Source organism: Ceratotherium simum, chromosome 17 (assembly GCF_057802395.1).
Source record: "Ceratotherium simum simum isolate JZ-2026a chromosome 17, ASM5780239v1, whole genome shotgun sequence".
Taxonomy (NCBI): domain Eukaryota; kingdom Metazoa; phylum Chordata; class Mammalia; order Perissodactyla; family Rhinocerotidae; genus Ceratotherium; species Ceratotherium simum.
In genome coordinates this window covers 60,721,720-60,748,742 of record NC_141916.1, presented here as the reverse complement: position 1 = coordinate 60,748,742, position 27,023 = coordinate 60,721,720, and the positions used below count along the sequence as shown (strand labels likewise).

General features: G+C 43.2%; 1 protein-coding gene across 8 annotated transcripts in view; it reads right to left on the bottom strand.

Annotated features, from left to right (window-relative positions):
* The window catches only part of CECR2 (CECR2 histone acetyl-lysine reader), a 163,021-nt gene extending 144,497 nt beyond the window's left edge, over positions 1-18,524 (bottom strand). For 3 of the 8 annotated variants that reach the window (XM_087442986.1, XM_087442988.1, XM_087442989.1), the window contains exon 1: positions 18,078-18,521. In XM_087442986.1, coding sequence (XP_087299112.1) covers positions 18,078-18,203 — 126 coding nt within the window. In that variant the 5' untranslated portion in view covers positions 18,204-18,521. Of the gene's footprint in view, positions 1-18,077 lie in introns of all 8 variants that reach the window. The other 5 variants (XM_087442985.1, XM_087442984.1, XM_087442987.1 and 2 more) reach the window with 5 other exon arrangements.
* Positions 18,525-27,023: the final 8,499 nt, after the last annotated feature.

The window sequence follows — 27,023 nt, the reverse complement described above, 5'->3', positions numbered from 1 at the left end:
CCCAGCACACTCTGGTTCCAGCTTCTTCCACCCAGCGCACTCCAGTTCCAGCTTCTTTGGCCCAGCGGTGCTCTAGCTCATGCTTCTCTGGCCCAGCAGCACTTCAGCTGCAGCTGCTTCAACCCACGGGCACCAGAGCCCCAGGTGCTTCAGCCTAGCTGCGCTCCAGTCTCAGCTGTTCCCATGCTCCAGCTCCAGCTGTTCCCACACTCCCCCCACAGCAGCCTCCACTCAGACATGCTTCAGATCAGCCAGGGGCTGACAAGAGTGCTCGTGGATTGAGGCGGGCCAGAATACACAGCCCTTGATCCCCACCCAGCGGCAGCAAAAGGAAATTGCAACCATATATTTTCACTATGAGAAAAAGTAAGCCAACACCAATAGGCAACATGCAAAAATATATTAAATCTCTAGAACAAAAGGAAAATGACAAACACCCAGAAGTCAACCCGGAAAGCACAGAAATGTATAACCTTAAGGACAGAGAATTCAAAATAGCCATCATAAAAAAGCTTAATGAAATACAAGAAAACACAGACAATTCAATGAAATCAGCAGTTTCTTCACAAAAGAGATTGAAACTATTAAAAAAAATAATCAGAAATCGTAGAGATGAAAAACACAATAGAGGAGATAAACACAAATTTGGAAGCCTTAAGCATCAGAGTTACAATATGGAGGAAAGAATTAGCAATACTGAGGACAACAATGCAGAAATGCTCCACATGGAGGACGAAAGAGAACTAAGACTAAAAAGAAATGAAGAAACTCTCCAAGAAATATCCCACTCAATTAGGAAATCCAACATAAGGATTATAGGTATTCCAGAGGGAGAAGAGAGGGAAAAAGGAGCAGAGAACTTCTTCAAAGAAATAATATCTGAGAACTTCCCAAACCTGGGAAGGAGCTGGAAATACCAGTGAAATGAAATAAACAGATCTCCTAAATGTATCAACACAAAAAGACCCTCTCCAAGGCATATAGTAGTAAAGCTGGCAAAAGTCAACAACAAAGAAAAAATATTAAGGGCAGCTAGACAAAAAAAATAACATACAAAGCATTTCCTATCAGACTCTCAGCCGATTTCTTGACAGAAACTTTACAGGCTAGGAGAGAGTGGAATGATAGATTCAAAATTCTGAAGGACAAAAACTTTCAGCCAAGAACACTCTCTATCCAGCAAAAATATCCTTCAGATATGATGGAGAAATAATAACTATCCCAGATAAACAAAAGTTAAGGGAGTTCATTGCCACAAGACCCCCACTACAAGAAGTGCTCAAGAAGGCCCTCATCCCTGAGAAAAAAAGAGAAAGGGGACTCAAAGTTTTGAACAAGAAGGAAAATAGGTCGACAAAACCAGAAAAATTGCAGTCCTCTATCAAAACAGATTAGCAAACACTTAATTATAAAACCAAAGATCAAGGGAAGGTAAGCACCAAGCATAAATATAACCTCATCATGTTTAACACGAACTCACAACACAAGAAGGAATAAGATGTGACAACAATAACGTAGAAGGGAAAGAGGAAAGGGATCAAATGGACTTAGTCTAAGGGAATAAAAGGCCATCAAAAAATGGACTATCACATCCACGAGATTTTTTATACAAACCTCATGGTAACCACTAACCAAATAATCAGAACAGAATCACACATGATAAAGAAAGAGAAAACTAAAAGAACCCCCATACAGAACTACCAAACTAAATTGGTAGTCTGAAACACACGGGACGAGAAACAGAAGAAATGCAAAAGAACCATAATGGCCAAAAGGTAAAAATAACCTAAATGTTCATCAACAGGTAAATAAAATATAGTATATATCCATACAACGGAATATTACTATTTCAGCTATAAAAAGGAATAAAGTACTGATACTTGCCACAACATGGATGAGCCTTGAAAAAATTATGCTAAGTGAAAAAAGCCAGTGACAGAAGATCACATACTACGAGATTCCATTCATTATGAAAAACTCAGAAAAAGGTTATCTATAGAAACAGAAAATAGATTTTAGTGGTTGCTTATGGCTGGGGGGAGGGAGGAGATAGAAGCAGTGACAGCAAAAGGGTAAGGGGGTTCTTTTTGAGGTAATGAAAATGTTCTAAAATTGACTGTGGTGATGGTTGTACCTATTTGTGAATATACTAAAAACCACTAAATTATACACTTTAAATGGTATATCAATATCTCAATAAAGCTATTAGAAAAGTATCCTCAGCAATCACTTTAATCCACATAAGCACAATATACTGATATTCAAAAAACTTTTATTGCATTATACTTTGATTTCAAAATAAGTAAATACAGGAGATCACACAAACTTCTATCTTTATTAATTCCTTTCTTTCAAAATGGTTCTCAGTTATAATAACCTTATTATCATAATTCAAAATCCAAAATGAGAAAAAATTTAACAATAATAATTACCAGTTGTTGAAATCTATTTGTGCCAGGCCCTCATATGTCTTAGCTCATTCCAATTTCATCACAACCCTATGGGATAAGCAATGAACTTGCCAATGAAGAAGCTGAGGTTCAGAGATCTTGAGTACAGACTGGAGCCAGTGTTATTCCAATAAACTCTCTTTTTTTCTTATTATTTCACTTAATATACCTGCAGCTTGAAACTGACATCATTTTACCAATTTTTCCCTATTACTAGAATAAATGAGTTGCCTTCCACCTGCTTAAAAACTATTCCCCTAACAAGCAAACACAATGTGTGAACCAGGATAGAGGTGTGGGACAACATCCATGCAAGTCATTGTGGGGACAAGGGAAGATGTTTGAATATGGACTGTTAACTAGATGTTATTATAGAATTATTGTCAATTTTCCTAAGTGTGAGCGTGCTAGTGTGGTCATGTGGGAGAAGGTCCCTATTCTTAGGAAGCGCATGCCAAAGTATTTTGGGAGTAAATTATCATCACACTGCCAAATTACTTTCTAATGGTTCAGCAAAAAAAACACATAAAGCTACTGTTGTAAAATGTTAACTGGTGAATCTAAAGTAAAGGGTATGCAGGCATTTACTTATACTTGTCTTTGAACTTCACTGTATGTTTTAAATTTTTCAAAGTAAAAAGAAAAAATGAGATCTGAAGCTTTAAAAAATTATTTCACAACACCACTTCTTTAGCACTCCTGCCAAAAACAGAGGACCTGAATCTAATCATAAGGGTACATCCAACAAACCCAAACTGAGGGACAGTCAATAAAATATACTCTTCCCAAGGGTCAAGGTCATGAAAGACAAAGACTGAAAAACTGCTCTGGATTAAAGGGGCCTTTAATCCATTAACTTGAAAAAGATATCTGCACCCCCATGTCACTGCCGCATTATTTACAACAGCCAAGACATGGAAGCAACCTAAGTGTCCACTGACAGATAAATGGACAAAGAAAATGTGATACACACATACACAGAGAGCAATATTATTCAGCCATTAAAAAAGAAGGAAATTCTGCCATTTGCAACAACAATGGATGGACCCTGAGGGCATTATGCTAAGTGAAATAAGTCAGACAGAGACAGACAAATACCATATAACCTCACTTATATGTGGAATCTAAAAAAAACAAACTTATAGAACAGGTCAGATTTGTGGTTACCAGAGACAGGGAGGGGGCAGGAAAAGGATGAGAGTGGTCAAAAAGCACAAACTTCCAGTTATAAAATAAATAAGTCCTGGGATGTAATGCACAGCCTGGTGACTACAGTTCATAATACTGTTTTGCATGTTGCTAAGAAAGTAGATCTTAAAAGTTCTCATCACAAGAAAAAAAAAATTGTAACTACTGTAGTGATGGATGTTAACTAGGCTTACTATGGTGATCACACGACAATAAACACAAATATCAAATCATTATGTTGCACATCTGAAACTAATATAATGTTATGTTAATTATATTTCAATTAAAAAAAACAGATCACAGTTGACACATGAGAAACACTTGAAGTAGTACCTCAAGCACCATCGTGGGCACCAAATTCATGTTAGCTTTTATCATGAAATAAAAAATAAAATATGACTATGAAGAAAAACCAGAAGTTAAAATTTCCAATACAGAAAGTCACAGAAGCCTAACGATTAAAAACACTAATCCTGGGCTGGCCCCGTGGCTTAGCAGTTAAGTTCGCCCACTCCGCTACTGGCGGCCCGGTTCGGATCCCGGGCGCGCACCAACGTACTGTTTCTCTGGCCATGCTAAGGCCGCGTCCCACATACAGCAACTAGAAGGATGTGCAACTATGACATACAACTATCTACTGGGGCTTTGGGGAAGAAAAAAAGAAAAAAAAGGAGGAGGACTGGCAACAGATGTTAGCTCAGAGCCGGTCTTTCTCAGCAAAAAGAGGAGGATTAGCATGGATGTTAGCTCAGGGCTGATCTTCCTCACACACACACACACACACACACACACAAAACACTAATCCTATCTTGGGGGGAAAAAATCTTTCTGTTCATAACTGTTACGATACTAAAGAACTAAAAATAACCTTACTGCCCCACAGAGGAATGGTTAAATAAATCAGAGAATGAACACTCTGCAGCTATCAAAAGTCATCATGTGATAAAAAGGGAATTCTGTGTCATGTAATATTATTGTATTACGTATTCTATTATGTATAACTAAATAAAACAGGATTCAGAAGAGTATGTAAAAGTATGATCCTACGGGGCCGGCCCTGTGGCTTAGCGGTTAAGTGCGTGCACTCCGCTGCTGGCAGCCCCGGTTCGGATCCCGGGTGCGCACCGATGCACCGCTTCTCTGGCCATGCTGAGGCCGCGTCCCACATACAGCAACTAGAAGGATGTGCAGCTATGACATACAACTATCTACTGGGGCTTTGGGGGGAAAAAATAAATAAAATTAAAAAAAAAAAAAAAAGTATGATCCTACGTTTATAAAAATATTTAACACATGCACACAGAGCAAGGCAGGAAGCATTAGGCTCTTTGAGGGGCAAGGAACGCGGACGCCCTCAGAATACTCCGGCAGGACATACACCAAACCAAGGCCTGGAGCTGCACCCTCCTACGAACTCCTCTCACGGCTGGGTCTCTGTTTCTGCTCCCTTGCATGCAAGAGTCTGGCTTGCAACGGGCTTCTCACTGTCACCTTTTAGCTTCTTTTCCACACTAACTCAATAATCCTCATATTTCCTAGATTACACTCCCGAGAACGGGAATTCAATTGGCCCATTTCATCTTTTCTTGCAAGATGTACTAGCCAGAATATAGATTTACTTGACCCAGAAGGAGGGAGAAGGGGTAAGGGGCAGGCAGAGCTGAAAGATAACCTCTGAAATTTTTTTGGAGAGCGGTTGGGGAGATAAGACAAACAAACGAACAAATGAAAATCGTCTTTCTGTTGAGCTGTAACTTCCCCAGGCATGGGGAACCTGTATTAGAACACATAACATTAAGACCTGACTGGTGAAGGGGATAATTGGGTACATGTGTGTGGTGATGGGTTGTAATTAGTATTTTGGTGGTGAACATGATGTAATCTATGCAGAAATAGAAGTACAATGATGTACACTTGAAATTTTTACAATGTTATAAACCAATGTTACTGCAATAAACAAAACATTAAAAAAAAAAAAAAAAAAAAAAAGACCTGACTATCTTATTTGTACATAAATTCCCATTACAAAAGGATCAGAGTCCCATTAAGCAGTACAGATCATTAAATACTTAACAGAGAGAAACTAAAAAAACTGAAGTATTCCAAACAATCAACAGTTGAGTAAACCTAAAATTCTAATGATAAAAAGGGTACATTTGGGGCCAGCCCCGTGGCGTAGTGGTTAAGTGCGTGCGCTCCGCTGTGGCAGCCCAGGGTTCGCCAGTTCTGATCCCAGGCGCACACTGATGCACCACTTCTCAGGCCATGCTGTGGCGGCGTCCCACGTAAAGTGGAGGAAGATGGGCAAGGATGTTAGCTCAGAGCCAGTCTTCCTCACAAAAAAAATAAAAAAGGGTACATTTGAGTGTCTAGATTTTCATCTTCATTTTACACTGAGCAACTGACAATCTTGAAGCGGGTAACTACCACCACCCCCCCCACACACACACACACAATCAGAGAGGGACAGAAGAAACAAGAGGATTGCTAGTATAAACATGGAGTGGAATTTGGAAACGGGCTGGTTTTTCTGGAAAAAAAGAGGAGGATGTCCTACAATGACCTCTTCAGAACACTAAATGTTAACCAGGTAGGAACTGAGATTTCTTTTTATAATATTTATAAATTATTCGCAAAAAAGTTTCTTTAAAAAAAGTTCGTTCTTTTCCACCATTCTCGTAAGCTTCCTAGAGAGCTCTTTTCCTCTCTCATTCCAGGAGAATGCAGTTTTAGCTTCTCCCTCTTCCTCTTTCAAACAGCCTTCTCTGAAGTCATCTTTGACCTCTTCAAACCACCAACTCAATGGCTGTTTTCAATTGTAATTTCCCTGTACTTATCTGCATCACTCAGCAACACGGCCCTCGGCCCTCGGAGCTGCGGAATCAACCCTACGACCCCCAGCAGTGCCACTGCCTGAGTGCTTAAGGACATCCTTCCCTCAGCTGCCATACTTGCCAGGAACCACCTTCCACAGGGTAGTGCATAGCGGTTTTTAAGTCACTGTTAGTACAGCATTCCGTTACTTGCAGCCAAAAAACATCCTTAACTGACACGGCCTTCTTTATGCACCCCAACATTGTCAGTCATCTAGTCCTACCTATTCTTCATTAATGCCAGTGACGAGTGTCCCCTCCTGTGACCAATACCTTCAGCATCTCAGACCCACTCCACTCCAGTGGAGTTAAACTAGGCTTTCTTCCTCCGCTCTGTTCTATCCCAGCTACCAATACAAAATTTAATCTAAAACATTTAGTACACAGGACATTCTTAGTCTAAAATTTTGTTGTCATTCTTATCTGAAACTTCAATGCGTGAACAAAAATGATTAACACTGCCTGGCATTCAAAGCTTGGTGCAATGTCCCACCTACTACCTCTCACCCTCATTTTTTATTAGTCCTCTGTAAGAACAGAACTCTCTGATCCAGCTAGCTGTACTGACTTACTCAATACAAGCCTCCAAGTCCTGCCCTCTCCAGGAAGCACTTTATCCGTGATCACTGCCTGCCTCTGAGCTCCTACAGCCATCATGTTCTCTATCACTTGCTTGGCACACAACATCAGTCTTACATTATCATTGCCACCCATCCACCCTCTTTTTTTTTTTTTTTTTTAACATACTCTAATTCCCCAAGGCAGCAGGTGAAAACAACCTTGTCACAAACCTCTACAATCTTAGTATTAATAATGTTAACAACAACAGACAGAAGGGAGACTGACTGGGATTTGAGATTTTCCTTTTAATTCCACAATTACTTTAAAGAGCTGCATATTACAAAAATCCAAGTACAGTTACTGGTAGTGAAGATGGGCTCCATCATTGAGAGTGACGAAAATCTAGTCTTATGAAGACACAGGAATCCTCAACATCAATTAGAACACTCCACTCCCAATCCCCAACATCCTGTAAGGAGGGCTGGGGGTCTGCTTTAACAACACAATAGAAAATGGGGGAGAAAAGTCTTTCAGAAACAATGTGAGAAAAAAATTAGTAAGTTTGTGTAGGATACTAGCCCAAATCAGTTTAAGAGCAGGAAAAAATCCAAAATTGAATCCCTTAATTAAGGCAACAGGTGAAAATTTTTTTCTTTCTTTTTTTTTTTTTGGTGAGGAAGCTTTGCCCTGAGCTAACAACTGTGCCAATCTGCCTCTACGTCATATCTGGGTCACCGCCTCAGCATGGCTGACAAGTGGTGAAGGTCCACGCCCGGGATCCGAACCTGCAAACCCAGCTCACCGAAGTGGAGCGCCCCAAACTTAACCACTACACCACAGGGCCAGCCCTAAAATTTTTCTTTAAATCACTTTTCCCCCATATAACACTGTCCCCTGAACAAAGAACTCCAGGACACTGATTATAAAAACTGACTCCCACACCTAAAAGAATCTGCAAACAACCTTTGAGGGAGACAGAAGAGGCACAATGGGAATGGGGAGAGAGAAGATTTGCTAAAGAAGTAGATCTGTTAATTTAACACATTTTCTGTCAGGCAAATCAACTGTTCTTACTACCATTGTTGCTGAAACAATGAACACTCAGGAAAGGGGGGTGTTCATTAAAAGGAACCGGCCAGGGAAAAAACACTCTCGCAGTCAACCAGATTGCTGAACAGCATTCTCAATTGTAAGAAGTTATTCCATTCTCAGGAATTATTAATTGGAGGTAAAGTTTCAACAGTGAAAACATGCAGTGGTTAGTTTAATTGTGACCCTATCACTTCCTCCACTTTCACTTACTTTTGGAGGTTCTGGGTGGTGGGAGGGGCACAGAAGGGTGTACCAAGTCTGCTGTGACAACCATTCACATATTTAATCCAGGTGGTCACGTGCCTCCGTGACATATTGCCCAGTCGGGCAGTTACTCCAGCAAACCCACCTAGGTCTAGAAAGCAGACCTAACATCGCTCCTCAAGAGTCCGGGCTGTAGAATCAAAGCTAAGAGCTGGCCATAACAGTGTGAAACTTACAAGAACATGACATCACTTAAGCCAGCCAAACAGCTATCATAAAGGTCACCTGAGGCCAGGGACCTTAAACAGGAGAAACACTATCTTCCATATATTTTTACATAAACCATATTACATTTTATATGGGTGTGTGGACAATAAGTGCAAAACAGAGCACGTAAGAGAATTATTCTGAGGGGTCATTTGTCCTCATAGAGAGGAGAAAACTGCTTTTGGCTGCAGAGTGACTGACTTCACACCAACGTATTTAAAAATTCCGGGATTTAATACTTTGATGCAGGCCAGAAATTCTACGCCTCCGCCACCACAGCCCAAAACAAACCCTAGGACATCAGAAGACTAGCACAACAATGGAGTAGGAGAGGGGAAAAAGGTGGTCATCAGGCCTTGGTTCCCAGTCAAAAGAGATCAAGAACAAAAAATAAGGCACTGGGCTCCTGTGGGGACCAAATACCCCAAGACAGCAAAGATGGACTTGCAGATAGACACCTGCAGTGAAAGACCTTCAGAAGCCACAATTATAACATCCCCTTCAAGTTCTACAGCATCTTTCCTCCAAGAAGCTCAAAGCCCTCCACACTGCAGTATTACTGCTTAAGTCACCATCACAAAACAATTTTTTCTCCAAACCAAAATAAAATCTATTTGAACTAACAAAATATTTGCCATGCTTGCATAAGAGGAAAATCCAATGGGAGAGATCATTAAAAATATTCAGAGCAACCTCAAGAAAGGTTCTGTGGTTGGTGTGTTCTAAATTGAAAATTCTGATGGACTAATAAGCTTTATATAACTTGATATATATATATATATATATAACTTATATACATATATACATAAATGTCCCAAATATGCACGCACACGTGCTCGCAGACACACCCACACACACCCCTTCAACTTAGGTCTCACTGAACTTTTGACCTGGTCATGACTAACCCCCCCTCCACAGTCCACCACTGCACAATGCTCAAGAGATTTGTGGAGAAGAGCCTGTGCCCTGACAGGCATTGGCAGCCACGGAAGCCAGCCTGAGGCTGCATTCGGCACAACACCCCTCCTTCCACAACAGTACACAGGGCAGCCAGACCCTGCCTGAGGGAGGCCTTTCTTTATCAGACTCAATCAACTTCACATCTCCCTCTGAACTGCCCCCAAACCACTCTTCTTCCCTTAAATGACTCCCAGGAAAGACAAAAAATTAACAAAACATCTGTTTCCCAGGTTTCCGACATGTGCAATTGCTAATGACACTCACATTTGGGAGCAACTTGAACTTCCTTCAATTTCTATAAACAAAAATATTAAAAGTTTGCATTTTATGGAAAAAAGTCACTATCAGAAGGAAAAACTCATCTACCTGATATACAGTACTCCCTCCATATCTGCAGTTTCACTTTCCATGGTTTCAGTGACACGCAGACCAAAAATATTAAATGGAAAATTCCAGAAATAAACAATTCATAAGTTTTAAATTGCAAGATGTTCTGAGTAGCTTCATGAAATCTCACACCATCCCGCTCAGTCCTGCCCAGAACTGAATCATCCCTTTGTCCAGTGTATCCACACTGTATACACTACCTACCCGTTAGTCACATACTAGCCCTCTCGGTTATCAGATTGACTGTCTTGGTAGTAGTGCTTGTGTTCAAGTCACCCTTATTTAATAAAGAGCCCAAAGTGAGATAGTGATGCTGGCAATTCGGATATGCCAAAGAGAAGTTATTGTTGTTAACCTCTTACCGTGCCTAATTTATAAATTAAACTTTATCATAGGTGTGTATGTACAGGGAAAAACATCGCATATACAGGGTTTAGTACTATCTGCGATTCAGGCATCCACTAGGGGTCTTGGGACGTACTCCCCATGGATAAGAGTGACTACTGAACAGTGTACCTTCCATACCATGATCAACAACACTTAGGTCTTCCCTACTTATACCCTAACGTGGTGTCTACCCCCCCAGGAGATATGTAGCAATGTCTAGAGACATTTTTATTTGTCATGACCATGGGTGCTACTGGCACTTAGAGGGTAGAGGCCAGGGATGCTGCTAAACATCCTAAAATGCATGATAGCTTCTCATGACAAAGACTTATTTGGCCCAAAATATCAATAGTGCTGAGGCTGAGAAACCCTGAGCATTAAAGAAACCCACAGAATCCTGAGCTCAATATTATCATCCAACAATTCCTTTCTCAATCGTAAGAACTACTGAAAAGAAGACTTTCCCAAGTTTTCCAGTATAAACTGATTAATATTTGTTAGAGGCTAATGTAAAGAAGATACAATAGGGGCCAGCCCAGTGGCATAGTGGTTAAGTTCACGCACCCTGCTTTGGCGGCCCGGGGTTCGCAGGTTTGGATCCCGGGTGCTGACCGACACTCAGCTTGTCAAGCCATGCTGTGGCGGCGTCCCATATAAAGTAGAGGAAGATGGGCATGGACGTTAGCCCGGGGCCAATCTTTCTCAGCAAAAAAGAGGAGGATTGGCAACAGATGTTAGCTTGGGGCTAATCTTCCTCACCAAAAAAAAAAAAAACAAAAAAAAGATACAATAAAACCATCCAAGGAACAGCATCCACTGAAATATGAAAACACGGGGGAGGACAACACAGCTATCTGAAAAGGCTGCAGTATCAAATGAAAGGCAAGCCAGAAGCTATAGCTGGATCACATTCAAAGTTCCATGTATAAATGACATGAAATATAAGTGAAGAAACAAAAGTGAAGGGAAAACAACATAATTCAAGACCTTTATCCTTCAGAATTCCTCATTTTGTCAAAATCTTAGCACAGTTTGAGGACCTCGGAGATAGTGAAAATGTCGATCTTCAAGCCATGAAAGCTACCTTTAAAGCAGTGTATTTGCAGACAAGATTTCCACAGAAAGACTAATTAAATAATACAATCCACAAACACATCAAGTATGGATTTGCAGCTTCCATTTGGTACAAAATTAATTTGTAAGACACAGATCCTAACACAGCTCATAACCTTCATCCTAACCAGTGAGGTTGGTGATTTTCTGAATCAGTTAATACTGCTAATGCGTGCTGAGAAACATTCCTAGAATCATAGAACTTCAGACCCAGGAAAAACCTAGGAATCATCTAAGATTCCCATTTTATAGATAGGGCATCTGAAACCAAAAGTGATTTAAGATCACAACTCAAGTTAATGACAGAGGTGGGCCCAGAATCCAGGCTTCGGACTCTCTCTGCTGATCCCTTTTGAAAATATGCTCAACCACATCAACTAGATCAAAGACCACATGGTTAGGAACTGTGCAGTCCTGTCCACACTGAATTTCTACCTGAACTACCCTCTGCACTTGCAGTTTTCCAGCACTCTGCCGTGCTCCACATTCTTACCCCTCTCACACCGCAGGAATCCAGCGCTGAGCCCCTCCTAATCGAAGGGCAGATGGTAGGCTGTACTGAATGCTGCCAAGTTGTATTTTAGGCTATCCTAACTGTGTTCCAGAAAATTAAGCAAGACCGAACTGAACTTCCGTTGTAAGGCCAGCCAGATGCTAACATAGGTTTTCCTTCAAAGAGGAGAGGGTATGGCCCTTTCTACAAGGGTAGAAGCTCCTAACTACCCCTTTGAAGCTTCACACCGCACACAAAAAGAAAAAAAAAAAGGCAGCAGCAGCTTTCCCTTTCGAGATGTTGGTATAAACAGAAAGGGATCCAGTATTCACTCGGAGAGTCACACACTGACAGAACATGCTCCCCTTTTAGGATTTCAAACTGCATAAAGATCTGCCCCTCCATAATTCACATCCTGTTCCTGGGCTTTCCTCCTCCAAGAAGGAGCAGATCCTCAATCTTTAGAAGACATTTATCATCTGGTATCTTACATTACAAAGACTAATGTGACAAACTACTAATTTTTAAATCTCCTATCTCCTTCAGTCCTGCTCAAATGCCATCTTCTCAGCCATATCTAATGACCCTATTTTTAAATGGCAACACCCCACTCCCCTCAACTTGGCCCTCCCTGGGCCTCTATCCCACTTTACTTCTTGTCACCTTCTGACACACTATACTTACCACAATTTGTTTACTGTCCTTCCACTAAAAAAAGGGCAGGCATTTTTGTGTTATGTTCACATCAGTGCCTCCAGCACCTAGTACCCTGCGCCTAGCACACAGTAGACGCTCAATCAACACGTGCTGGAAGAAACAAATGAAATCATGGACTCGTCCTCTCTATGAGTTCAGCCTAAGTTTTTTCGTTTTTGTTTTTGTTTTTGCGAGGAAGATCAGCCCTGAGCTAACATCCATGCTAATCCTCCTCTTTTTGCTGAGGAAGACCGGCTCTGAGCTAACATCTATTGCCAATCCTCCTTTTTTCCCCCAAAGCCCCAGTAGGCCGGCCCCAGCCTAAGTCTTAAAAGGATCTTCTGTACTCCACGTTATTAAAAACAGATTTGCGGGCCAGCCCCTTGGCTTAGCAGTTAAGCGTGCGCACTCCGCTACTGGCGGCCCGGGGTTCGGATCCCGGGCGCGCACCGATGCATCGCTTCTCCGGCCATGCTGAGGCCACGTCCCACATACAGCAACTAGAAGGATGTGCAGCTATGACATACAACTATCTACTGGGGCTTTGGGGGAAAAAAGGAGGATTGGCAATAGATGTTAGCTCAGGGCTGATGTTCCTCGCAAAAACAAAAACAAAAATAGATTTGCACTGTGGAATCTCAGCTATTACTTATAAGTCTAGCCCTTCATTTTACAGATAATGAAAACAAGTAGAATAGTGTGATGTAGTAACAGTAGCAAAGAATTTGGTATCAAAGAACCTGAGATCCAGGTGAGGGTCTGCGTGCAAGCAACTCAGCCTTCCAAAAATGAGGACAACAACTACCTCATGGGGATGGTTAAGGATGGCTAAGGATAAAATGAGATAACATTTGGAAAATGTACCAAGTGTCATTTATCACTAGGCTACTTTGACCTGTCTGAGGTCATAAAGCTAGTTAGGGACACAATTAGAATAAGAATTTAAACAATTAGAATAAGAATTCAAATTTCCTAATGCCTAATCTAGTGCGTCTTGTGTCATGAAACTCAGCTTCTGGTTCTCCTATTCAGGGCCAACCTATTCTTTCATTTAGTTCAGGGCCTCTTAACCTTTGTATGGTTGGGGACCTTTCAGAATTTGATGAAAGCAATAGGTCCTCTCCTCCAGCAAAGTGCATATACGTACACCAACACAAAACCTCCCATAGCTCACCCACAGGCCCCAGGCTTAGGATCCGATGACAGGACTGATACACTAAGTAACTCTCAGCAATTTTTATTACTTATCTTCACACTTAATGATTCATGCCTTGGTGCTCTTGATTAAGGGGTTGGATCCAAAGAAACACCAAGGGTAGAATTCAGGAATCTGCATTAAAGATACTGCCCCCAGATCACCATGCTGATTAGGTGAGGGACTTGAACCCCATACAACCACAACCAAGGAGATACAAGGAAGGCAGAGAATTCAGTATTCAAAGACAGGAAGGTCAGGGAAAAAGGAAGGCAGGACGATCAGTTTATTTTTATCATTCTGCTACTATACAAACCATTCAAATAATTCTACATGACCATTTGCGAACAGCCACCTAGAGGCATCACGTTTTCTTCTTTAGAGAAAATTTGCCCAAAATGTTTGTGATAGGTTTTCCGCCCCAACCCCATACCCATCACGATTAACTCCAGACCAGATTGCTGAAAATGATTCTATCCTCCCTTACCTTACTATGGTCAAGTAAGACACTCTACTCATGGTAAACAGCACTTGGCTAAAGAAAAAAATCAGTACCAAATCTTTGAGGTCAATCCATCACTCTTCATTTCTCAAATCAAGGCAAAACTTAACCAGCCTAACCCACTGGAATGTTAAACAATTATAATACACTTGATTTAAATGAATTAGTTCTGAAATATTAACAGATAATCTTCTGAGGCAAAGGAGTTGAGTTACAAGCTTCCTTGGTAATCTCCCAGTCTGAGATTAAGCACATAGCGTTTAGTAATACCAACTGCTGAAGTCAGTGTCATTCATCTACTGTTGCCCAGCTGTGCCTCAACCTCCTCATCCAAAAAATAAAAACACCCCTAATCTACACACAAATACACTGTGTGCGTATTTGGGAATTTCTAAATATGTTAACAGTTAATAGCTTTTATCCCTGAGTGGTGAGACACAAGGTTAACAGCTTTTATCTCTAAGTGGTGGGATTACGGGTGAGTTTAATTCTCTTACCTATATTTTGCTATAATTTTCAAGTTTTATATAATGTTGATGTATTATTTTTTAAACCAAAAATTCTGAACAACATAAAGCATTATCTATACATAAGTTTTTGGTCTGATGATTACAGAACCCCTATGTGGGGAGGCAGCAACATACAATTCCTTAAACACACCCTAAAAACCAGAATCAATTATATGGACTCTTCTCAAGAAATCCTGTACATTCAAGGTTGATTAACAGAGTAACAAGTTTTTTTTTTTTACATGCAAAAATAAAAATATCCATGCTTTGGGGACCACTTCTCTAAGTGGGAGGTCTTGACCTCTTGCAGAATTGCAGCGTGATTCATCCAGCCCTGTACCTATCTAAGAGACAAAGCTCTGCTTCATTTTAGATAAATAAAAGCCAAGTCCTTGAGGACTCTGCTTCCTAAATTTTCTATAAACCCATGGGTTCAGCCTCGTGGTCAATGGTAAAAAGGCAATCTTTCCCACAGCTGAAAACTGGTTTCCTAAAAAAGCTGATATCCAACTTCTAACACTTGGTATTATTCATCATTTCTATCTTGTAAAGTTGCAGTAAATTAAGATTGCAGGGCCTTTCTAGCTGGACTAACAAGTGTAACTCAGTATTACATCTGTTTTATTTTTTCAGAAGATCTTCCACGGTATCATAAACTCTAACTAAGGAAGTGTTTCTCAAACTGTCAGGACAATAAACTATTAGATTAAAAAATCTTCCAAGCAAAATAAAAATAAACTTATTTATTTATACTTAGAAAATCAAAACTGATAATATTTTCAGTGAGTTCTGCAGTCACTGAGTTAAATTTGCTGGAAGCCTAAAAAAAATTAATTTAAAAATTTTAATTTCTGATAACTACTGAAAACTTTAAGTTAAACTTTACATTAACCATATCAAAACACCCTTTATGTAAGAAGGGTTACATAAGAAGTGCAGAAATAAAAAATCACTATCATTTGTTATCCATCTACTGAATATCTCCAAATGAAAACAGGTATGCATAGCTATCAAAATGGATCCCCAATATTCATTCATGTTGCCTGTATTTCAAAAATAGCACACACTTGAACAAGTGTCATTTCCAAAAAATACTCCAATCAAAAGAGAAGACAGTCATCTCAAACAGCCCTGATTATTCACCTGTAACAATGACTTTTCATTTCTATCATACAAATTTGACCTCTCTGATCAGCTTACATTTCCTTTAGGAATTAAACAACCTAATACTTAGAAACCACAAGTTTATTGAGACAAGTTATTTATAGATTACTCTAGATATCTGTTAACAACTTACCGCAAATGAGTTACCTCTATTTTTCCATCAACAAAATGGGACTATAGAGATTTTGAAAGATGTTTCTCCACAGTATTTTTAGAATGGGTCCGTAAACTCTAAACTTGTAATTCAGCATCACCTCAACTTCATTATCTTGCAAGGAAGAAAATGGGCTAGGAGCAAGTTTACCAGCACCCAAGATGGCATTGTCACAAGCAACACCTCCCACAACAGCCACCATTTTGAGCAGCAGGATATAATTAAACTACTCACGATTTTATACCATCTAAAAGAAAACACATGAATATCAGAATAATTGCTGAACATCTCTTGACTTTTAGCATTCCCAAATCTTTAATTTCTGTGGCCCTGTTTCTATTCTTCAGTCAGTATAAACAGCTGTCCCACTAAAATTTTTACTGAAAAACACGCTTGTTACAGTCACGTTCAAACTTTGAAAACAAATGCTGTGGTGTTACCTAAACTGCTCATCTTCCTAACAAGAGAAGCAGAAGCCTACGATTTAATCACGTTGTTTCAATCAACTTAAGGAACTAAGAATCGCCAAAAGCCAGTGAGTAGTCCCAGTTTACCAGCCTACATTCCTCTTCATCCTCCCACCCTACCCCTTTTGATCTTTTTATTTTCCCGATTTCATTAACTCTGCAACAAGAGCAAGTTCCCACACTTGATTCATATGAGAAGCAAATGATATTTCCGCAAACACTACCGAATCTAAAAATACAGGTGAGGCAAAAATCTTAGCAGTAAACGAATTAAAATCAATCCGAAAATGGCAGAAAGTAAGATCGGTGGGGGTGGGGAGGCCACGACAACGATTCGCTCCTCCAAACAGGGATTCTTATTTTGATGACTCCTTCGGCGAACTCTCGGCAGAGCTGAAAAGAAACACCGACCCACAGTTTCCAGTCACCTTCGTCCAAAGGCAAAAGGTGGTAAGTCACCACACATACTGCCCTAGGAGAGCAAGCAATTCAACCTGCCGGCCAACCAGTATTTCACACCCCTTCCAAAAACACAAATAAGAGAGCAGGATGCTGGCGCGGCTCGTCCGGGCCGTCGTGTGCATTCGGCTCCTCGCACGCCCGCCGCCATCCCTGCCACCAGGACCCCGATTTTAGTCGGGCCATCACAAAGCCCGGGCTTTGAAAGCACCTTCGGCCTGGCCAGAGGAGCCATCCCTTTGCTCCCCGCTCGCCCGGGGGGGGATAATGGTGGCGCGATCGGCTCAGACTCCCGAGGTCCCGCATACAGAAAGCGGCAGGTTCCGGGCGGGACGGCGCCGCCGCAGAATAACGGAGTCCCAAACTTTCCTGCCGCCGAGCACGGGTTGAGCGCCCGGCCCAGGCCCCGCGGCCGCGGCCGCGGCCGAAGTTAGCCCAGCGCGCCCCGGCCCCGCGGGCCTCCGCCGTCCGCAGAGCGCGACCCCACGCGCGCCGCCGAGCCCGGCCCCGCGGACCCTCCGCCCGGGCGCCGGCCATCCCCCGCCGGCCCCAGCTAATCCGCCCGCACGGTCCCCGTCCCCGACCCCGGACCCGCCCGGAGCAGCTGGCCAGCCGCCTCCACGGCCCCTGCGGGGAGGCGCGCGCCCTCCCCACGCTCAGCCCCCGCCGGACGGCCAGGCAGAGCCGGCGCGGCCCCTCGCCCCGCGGCGGAGCCCACCCCTTCGCCGCAGCCGCGCCTCACCCAGAACGCGCGGGTGGGCACGGCGGCCCCCGAGACAACGTCCCGAGCCGGACGCCCGCCGGCCTGCGCGCCTCGTGTCCCCTCCGCGCCCCGCTCCGCCGCGGACCGCCGGCCCACGTCCCGGGCCCCGCTCCCTCCTGCGCGGCGCTGCGGCCGCCCCGAGGGCCGGGGGAGGGCGCGGTGTGCCGCCCGCCCGCCCGCGCGCGGTGCTCACCTCGATCTCGAAGTCGGGCAGGCGGAACGCGGTGCGGAAGAGCGAGCAGAAGTGCGCGATGGCCGGGACTTCCCACCAGGAGCGGAGCTCGCCCAGCCCGGCCGCGCCGCCCTCCTCCGGGCACATCTCCCCGGAGCGGCGCTGGCGGCGACCCCGGGCTCGGAGCGCGCCCGGCCGCCCCACGCTGCCCGCCCGCTCGGACTCCCGCCGGCGCGGCGCTCGGCGCTCAGCTCCTCGGGCGGGGGCGGCCTCTCCCGCTGCTGCCGCCGCTCGGCGAGCGCATGAGCTGAGGGCGGGCGGCCTGCGCGGGGGGCGGCGACCGGCCGAGTCACTGAGGCGGCTGCGGCTGCCGACGGGGTCGGCGCGTTCGCCCCATCCCGCGGCTGCGGCTGCGGCGGCCCCCAGTCCCGCACAATATAATCATCCTCCCGCCGAGGAAAACAGATGGAGCTGGGGGCGGGGAGCGGCCCGCAGAGGCCGGGGAGGGCCGCCCACGAGGAGGGGGCGGGGCTGCCGCGCCACAACAACAACCCCCGCCCCCGCTCCCCGCCCCCGCCCGGACAGCTGCATTGGAAGAGAGGGGGAGGGGACAGGGACCTGGGCACCCCAAGAAAGAAGGGGAGGATGACTCGAAGGGAGCGAGGTGCGCCCTGTGAACTGCTATGACACCCGCTCCGCCTTCCAGGTGTTTGGGACTGCGGAGTTTAATGACTTGACGAGTGAGGACAATAAGGGTCTCTCCCTCCCCCGACTTGGCCTTAGTGGTCGCGTCCTTTTAAAGGGCCCGCTGGGTGGTGCTTTCGGTTGGGGCTCGGTCCAGAAACACGCACGTGTGGGAGTTCAGTTATTACTGGTGTTGACGGTAGTGCAGCAGAACCAGTGGGCTGTGCACCCCAGAGATATGAGGCCTAGAGAAATTAAGTGGTTTCCACCTGTTCTTTAGCACTTTTATTCCATCCAAAAACGGTGCTTCAATGAAGAGCTCTAAAGTGGCTCTTTTCTCCAAGGGAAGAAGGTGGTGGGGCTGGTTAAGCTGGAATCTAGCAGGATGGAGGCTGGAGTGGGGCGGGAAGGGTGGGGTAGGGGGAGGCACCAATCAGCAGCCGTGCGGGAAGAGCGACCCCCCCCCTCCCCCCAGGGAATGGACACGTGTGACCGCCCTAGAGAAGACGGGCTGGGAGCTCTGCCACTGCCCCGGCTGCAGAAAAGCTGCCTGGAAGAGCGCGCCGTGTAGTGAGAATGTGGGGGATGGGAAAGGGACCCGGTCTGAGGAGCGTGCTCCGGAGGGGGATACCTGCACGCCTAGGCCAAGGGGATGTGCTCCAGGAGAAGGCTGTTGAGGCGGTGCTTTAGAAACGTTAAATTCTATAGTTCGTTAGGGTTCTGCTAAACCTGAAGAAAAAAAATCGCCTCAGAAACCGACTAGAAGTTTGGGAAAATTACGTTAAGTGCCCAGGTATTTGTACCGGCCATTGTATTTAGGACTGCCTTCTCCTCCAGTCCCAGAGGGCCTTAGCTGGGTTGTGTGTCTACCTCTCAGACAGGAAACGCTGCCTCTGACGCCTCCCCAAATTAATCAAGTACTTAGTGAGTGACGGCACGATCACGAAATGTGCGGTGGTGAAATCAGAGACCCTCGTCTCCCTGTGGGCAGTGTGAAATCGGGAGAGGAGGGCAACCACGGTGAACGAACTCGCGTGATCGAGTTTGGAGCGGACTGCCTGGGTAATTCTCACACTCCTCCCTTCGCTTTATTCTGTTCATTTTAATAACCTGTTGTATTTTTTAAGGCAGCATTTTAAAAAAATTACTTCTTAAAGAAAATATATATTTAAGTGTATCTTTTATGAATCAACTAATCTCAAAATACTTCATCTTCTAAACTGGCTTTTCTCTCTCTCTTGTCCCTCTTTTTCTCTCTGTCTTTCCTGGCATAGAAACAGCCTATAAATTCTGCAGTTTTCCCTTTTTTATTACCTGGAACTATTTAATGATTTAAAATTCATCCTCAAATTCTACCATATGTTTTAATTTTTGAGAAAAATGAGCACACATGCAAGTGCTCCTCAAGAGCGAAGGCTACATTTTGGTGTGTTTATAAAGCACAGCGCTCCGTGGATGTCCTGTTAATAGATGAGATGTGGAAAGGGTGACAAGCCACTGTGGAATTCATCACATAACCTGAATTAGATGTTTTCTGGACTTTCTTCTTCTCCTGTCTATCTTCATTTCCTCGCAGATCAGTTTGACTTTTCACACTTTTTCCCATCTCCTTTTTTAAGGATTACTGCTTTTCTTCACATTTGTTTCTAATCCATTACATCCTGACTGTTCTTTCCCCACCTTCTTCCTGCTTCTCCATCTGTCTTCTCATTCTTGCCTTTATCTTTTATCCTCGGGTAACCGTTTTTACCTGGCCTCTCAATTGTCGCTACTTGCCAGCCCGGTAGTAACAGTGCCTAGAACGTTAACAATACCAGGAAGCAGGAAGACGAGAAGTCTTGGTTACTCTAGTCTGTTTGAATGCTGGTTACAATCCCCGCCCCCAACTTGAAGGCTACTCAGTTGTCCCCTGCCCTCCTCCACACCACTGCCTAGTCCTGTAAATCAACAAAGCTGTCCTGGAACTGGAGGTGCCCCCTGGTGGTGGGCAGACACTTGTCTCGGGCTGTTCCGCCTTCTTGCCCTCAAGAGTCGTTTGCCCTCTGTGCTGCCTTCTGCGAGTCTCTTCTCAGTGTTCCTATAAACCAGCACATCAACTTTAGGACTGTTTCTTTCTATCCTTCTCTAACTCTGGTTCAGTCTCTCTAGTTTTTTGCTTGACAAAAACTGAAAGGTGTACTCTCCGCCCACCATAGCTTTCACCCACAGTCTGGAACCAATCCTTGCCCCAGGTGCTAAGGATTCTTCTATGTCTTGGGTCTGGCTGAAGGTGTGCACCCGGTGTTCCCCAAGTTTGGGCTCCAGCCAGAGCCTTGCAATTGGACCCCTGCCTCTGCCTATGTTGGAACTGATACCCTGAATGTTTGACCCTGCTTTGAACATTTGTCCCACCTTCCCCCTGGACTTAACTGCCTCACATCTATTTTCTGAACTCACTTCCAGCCTAATCTGCAATCTAGATTACTGACTCCTCTACCTATATGTCAGAGGCTCACCTTTCTTCCTTTCCCATTTTGATTGGGAGAGGTCTCTCACTCCTGGCTTTTTCCAGCCTGGCCCATTCTTTCACCCTCTAAACCCTGGTTGTATCATCATTCTTAAAAACACACATAGCTCGAACTTTCTTTCCCCATCTCTCTCTTGCCTCTTTTCTGTTTGTGAGCCAGTACTATTAACCTCAGATGACCTTGAAAGTACCAAGAAGTCATTCTTTGTCATATTCACCACAACCTTCAGTTCCATGTCCTCTTCTAATTAAACGTTTTCCATTAAAAAAACAATAATTAGTTTGGCTAATCTATTTTGCTTATTAATTAATGTTGCAAAAAATATTTATTTTTCTCTTTGCAAAATATGCACTAATTTCAGCTGTGATGGGATTTACATAGGTTCCTGGAGGATAATCTGAGAAACTAATCACCTTTTTATAGTACTGGTTTTTTTGGAAAATACATCGAAAGTTCCAAATGATCAGCTGAAAACATTTATGATCTGATTTATTTGAACCTTGGCAGGAATGAGACCGAAGTGTGGCTTCTTGATCCGTAACCACTACTGACCAGGACTAGAGTCTGAATCCTCTCACTCTTCATCCAGTCTTCTCTCTAATGGATTGCACTGCTTCTCTCTTCTACTTCAACTGCCCTTTCTCTCTCTCCCTTTGCCGACCAGCCTGACCTGGATCCTCCTTGTTTCAGTCCCAGAATCAATTTGGAGCTGGAGCAGAGGTTAGCCATCATTTTATCATTTTAGTTGCCTGTGTCTAACTGAAGTCCAGGTACCTCACAAATTGTTGACATGCCCTCACACACGACTTTCCTTTCTCATTTGGGAGCTGCAGGCCATGATGTACCTGTTCGCAAAGAGGGCTGGAAGCAGGCTGATTCAACATTTCACAAGTTGTAGAAAGTGCACTGGGTTGACAGTCAGGAAAATCTGAGTGCTCTCTTAGAAAGGGCTCCTAATCTTTCTGTCCTCATCTGTGAGAGGAAGGGCTGGAACGGCATGGTCCCTGAGTTCTATGGCTGTTGCCATTCAAGTAGAGCCAGACGAATGTTCTTAAATTTTAAATTCAATCATGTCACTCACCTGCTCAAAATTCAGTGACTCTCCTGAGCATTAGAGAAAGTCCCTAGTCTGGTAGATTCAAGACCTGACACAATTTGGCTTCATCCTACCTTCCCAGCCTTATCTGCTCTCCCCACCCCCACTCCTCCCACCAAAGACTCCTTTCCTCCTGCCAAACTGGTTCACTCACCCGCCTAGATCTTGCCTCCTCCCTTTTGATCAGGCCCTTTTAGTTGCCTGGAAAGGCTTACAACTCAGCGTCTCAGATCATGACCCACTCAAAGCTCACTTCCTTCATAAAGCTTTCCTGAAGCACCAATAGCTTGAGGTATTTCTCTAGGTACTCTTACACAGGAAATTATAGTTTGTACAATTCATTTATCAAGCACTTCCTTGGGTAATCTTTCTATTATTTATTTTGAAGTGCTACTTAAATCTTTTACTATAATTGAGGTTGTCTTTTCTTCTCAACCAGGTTAGACTTTGGGGGAGATACTCCCTCATATGCAGCAATTAAATGATTAATGTGATTATATAATGATGATGTAAGTGATGGCATAAAACCATAAAAAATTCAGAATTCCTTTAAATGCCTGGTGTGGATTTGCTTACTTTCCTTCATTCCTTCCTCTGTCTTTCTGCTTTCTCCCTCATGGAACTCATTCACTCAGTCTTAAAGGTCATGCCTTTCTCAATACACATCTTCAGCCTAGCTTCTCTCCCTGAGCTCCACTGTCATTTCCCCAAATGCCAATTGGATGCTACCCATTACCTTAAACTCAACATGTTAAAAGGAAGGGGAAAAAAAAAACTAGCTCAGCATTTTTCTCACCAACTCCTATACCATTACTGACTTAGTAATTCCTTTAATGGAACAACTGTATTCCTAGACTCCATGACGCTCTCCTCTCCCTTTTCTCTTGGCTAATATTCACCATCTTACTGGTTCTTCCTTCATGATGTCTCCTATATCCCTTTTCCTTCTGATAACTCCAGTCTCCACCCTAACCCAGGTCCTTTTCATCTCACTATTTTAGAAGCTCCCTACCTGGTTTTCTTTCCTCTAGTTTCTCCCCTACCTACTCTATCTTGTCCAGTATAGTCAGATTTATCTTCTTAAAACAGTGTATCTGGGGCCGGCCCTGTGGCTTGGTGGTTAAGTGCGCGTGCTGCAATGCTGGTGGCCCGGGTTTGGATCCCGGGTGCGCATCGAGGCACCACTTCTCCGTCCATCCTGAGGCCGAGTCCCACATACAGCAACTAGAAGGATGTGCAGCTATGACATACAACTATCTACTGGGGCTTTGGGGGGAAAAAATAAAATAAATAAAATCTTTAAATAAAAAAAAAAAAAAAACTGCATCTGTTTTAAGAAAGTGAATTTAATTTTAATAATATATTTTCTTAAACCCAGTATATCCAAAATATTATAATTTGAACATGTAATCAGTATAAAAAATATCAATGAAATATTTTACATTCATTTTTTCCAAACCAAGTCTTTGAAATCTGGTGCGTACTTTACCCTTAAATTCACGTCTCAATTAGAACCGGCCACATTTCGGTGCTCAGTCTGCTGCATGTGGCTACTGGCTGCTGTATTAGGCAGTCAGTGCAGATCTACAGTAACCAAAGTGATCATTAACTCACTCTGCCCCTCTAAATCCTTGGTTCTTGGCCTGTCCAAACTCTGCCTCTCCCTTCAGACTCCAGGAGGCTTCCCTAACCACCTTGCCTTCAGCACAATCTCCCCACCTACCTCTTTCATGAATGCTTAATTTCACTGGGTAAATCCCACAGGAAATAGCCTCTTTTACTTCTGTCCTCCCCCTGCTCCCTGAGAGCAGTCTACAAATAATTGATCATAAATGAACATTTGTGAAATAAATGTATAGTGTTTTATTAAAAAGTTCACAGAAAACACTAGTTACTCTCTCTGCATGTATTTTTTTAATTGTAAAGAAGATCTGAGGTAGAGCTCCCCACAAAGTGTGGCAACCTGGTGTACAGGTTTTGAGTTATGAATGTGCCAAGGTATTGACTGCCTCAGCGTTTGGGACACTGACTGGCTGACAGTTATCAGCCTCAGGCAGCCTTGTTGAACCCGGTGTTCCCTAAAAATATCTTTTTGATGTGTTCCATGATGCACAAAGTTTGTGAATCACTGGTTTAACCAATGAAGTCTTTGTAAAATACAAAAAAAAAAAGAAGGTCTGAGGTGGAACGCAGATTATAATTTTTAAAGTGTAAACATACTTGCGTTACTCTGTAATATAGTTAACTACCTAGTTTTAAGATTACTTTCAAGACTTTCATATAAACTTGATTTTCTATTTCCACTTCATTTCTCCACCTTATAGTGATTTCTATAATATTTTTTGAGATTGTTTTCCCCAGTCCTGATTTTTCCCTTTCATTGTATCAGGCTTTTGGTTTCTGACTAGTTTTGTAACATTATCAAGTTCATTTCACGTGACACCAAATTAAGTACTGTACAAATGAAATTGTACAGGTATATGTTCGTTTTCAGTTTAAGGCCAGCAACACTGCTCTGGGACACGGTACACGAACAAAAGGTAAGTTATGAAGGGATTAGATAAAATGTCCCTTTCTTGTGTAACTGATGCTGTCATTGCTTATCTTTATGTTTCCTTCCTTCTCAACAGCCTTCCAGCTTCTGTCCCAGCTCTCCTTCCCAGCTGCCGTGGAACCTGTGGTTCCAACATTCTGTTACCTTCACCTACCATGGGAAGCTTGTGGGTTTTAAATATTCTACAAAGCAAGTTTCAGAAGTGATGCACGGGTGGATTCAAAAGGATGGACAACAAAAAATTTAAAAAAAAGGATGGACAGGCCACCGGTTGGAGAAGAAGGTGACAGAGACAATAGGAGATAATTTATTGAGAGAGAAAGATAATTTATTGAGAGAGAAAGTTTAAATTAAAAAAAAAAAGCATTTGGGATAAATTGCCAGAGTTACTATAAGGATTCACTGTGAATAGAGAATCAGGGTCAGAAATTCTTTAGCGAACTATATTGTGCTCTGTGTAAATGTCCCCCTATATCCAGAGACTTCTCTAAGCATTTCTCCAGTTAATTACCCTTCCTACAGCCCAGATTGAAGGGGAAACATGCTCAGAGTAACACGGGTCTCCTTTCTACCTGTCCACATCTTTCCTCCCAGCTCCTTGGGACGAGCTCTTTCATTACAGTGAACTGTGGTGCTTGTAAGCCTCGACCTCCTTCCACAGCACTTTAATAACAGCTGCACGGCTGCCTGGACCAGGGCTACACGAGCAGCTCTCTTTATTTTTGACCTTAAGACTGGTAATTTGTTATTGCCATGAAACTGAAGTGTCAGACTTGAAACCGTCCTGACCCTGGTTGGGCAAGTCTCCTGGTACTCTCAGAGGTTCAGCCCTGAGGAGCGAGGCTGCTGCTCTCTGAAGTATTGCTTCTGTCTGCTCTGGTTTAAACCAGCTTGGACCAGACCTGGGGGAATCCATCCTAACAAATACTGTTTTGACACCACATGTAGCCGTAAAGGAAATTATTGCAAATGTTAGTTAACTTAGTACTCAATGGATGAGAATAAAAAGGGGGCTGAGAGAGTCCTTTCTACCATGAGCCCCCATTGATTCAGGACTCAGAACCTCACCAGATTTTATTGCCTGCTAAAGAACTCTTCTTCAGTTCTATTCTAGAAACTGTAAGAATCAGCTCTCTTGCCGCCTCTGGGTCGCATAGTCCATGTTTATGCTGTTCTGTTCCAGAATTCCTCTCTGAATTCCTGGAGAGTCCATCTCTGGCCTATCTTATTGTGGCATCTCCCCTTGTTCTTGACACCAGGTCAAATAGCTTTGTAGCATCTCCATTCTCAGTGCCGTTCAGAAGCTGGTGAATCTTAATGAGTTCCTCCCTTAATCCCTTTTCAAAGAGACTACAATCCTTAATTTCTTTAACTTTCTTTTTAATTATTTTAGCTCCTTGTGTCATTCCTGTGGCCTTAAACCGTCCCTACTCAGTTTAAAGGTCACATTATTTTGGTTGACAAAGTGCCCAGGGTTGTATACATCTGGCCTCACTCTCTTAGCTGGGCCTGAGTTATGTCTCCGATTTGATTCATTCAACATAGAAATATACATTTAAGTGGAAAATTCAGTCTCTGGCCTCAAGGAGTTTCTAATGAAATTTATAAAATTGTCCGTGTAGTATAGAATATAAGTATTCTGTGTAGTTTAAAGTTATAAAGGGGTGTAAGGCATAACCTAGTCCAGTTGGCTCCTTTTAGAGAGGCGTTCAGAGAAGAAAATAGTGTGAGCTAGTGTTTGGGGAGCCTTCATGAGGAAGATCAGTCTTGAACTGGTGAGAAACACAGTTGGCTATCTTCATTCAGAGCTTAAAATCTTAAGTAAAATTCTATTGAATTCAAAACCAATTAAGTCAATAATTTTTTTAACTTAAAGTGATATTTAGGAGAGAGAGCAATAAAGACAAGAACAGTGTCTTAGGAATCAAAAGACCTGGGATTCCAGTTATGACTTTAGTACCTAGCAACTGTGTGAAGTTGGGTATTACGTTGCATTTTTCAAATATGAAATAATAACACACACTCCAACTCCATTTACCTCCACAATTGATATGTGGAGCAAACAAGATAATTATTTAAACTATAAGCTGCCATATACATATAAAGAATTATTAACTTCATTATTT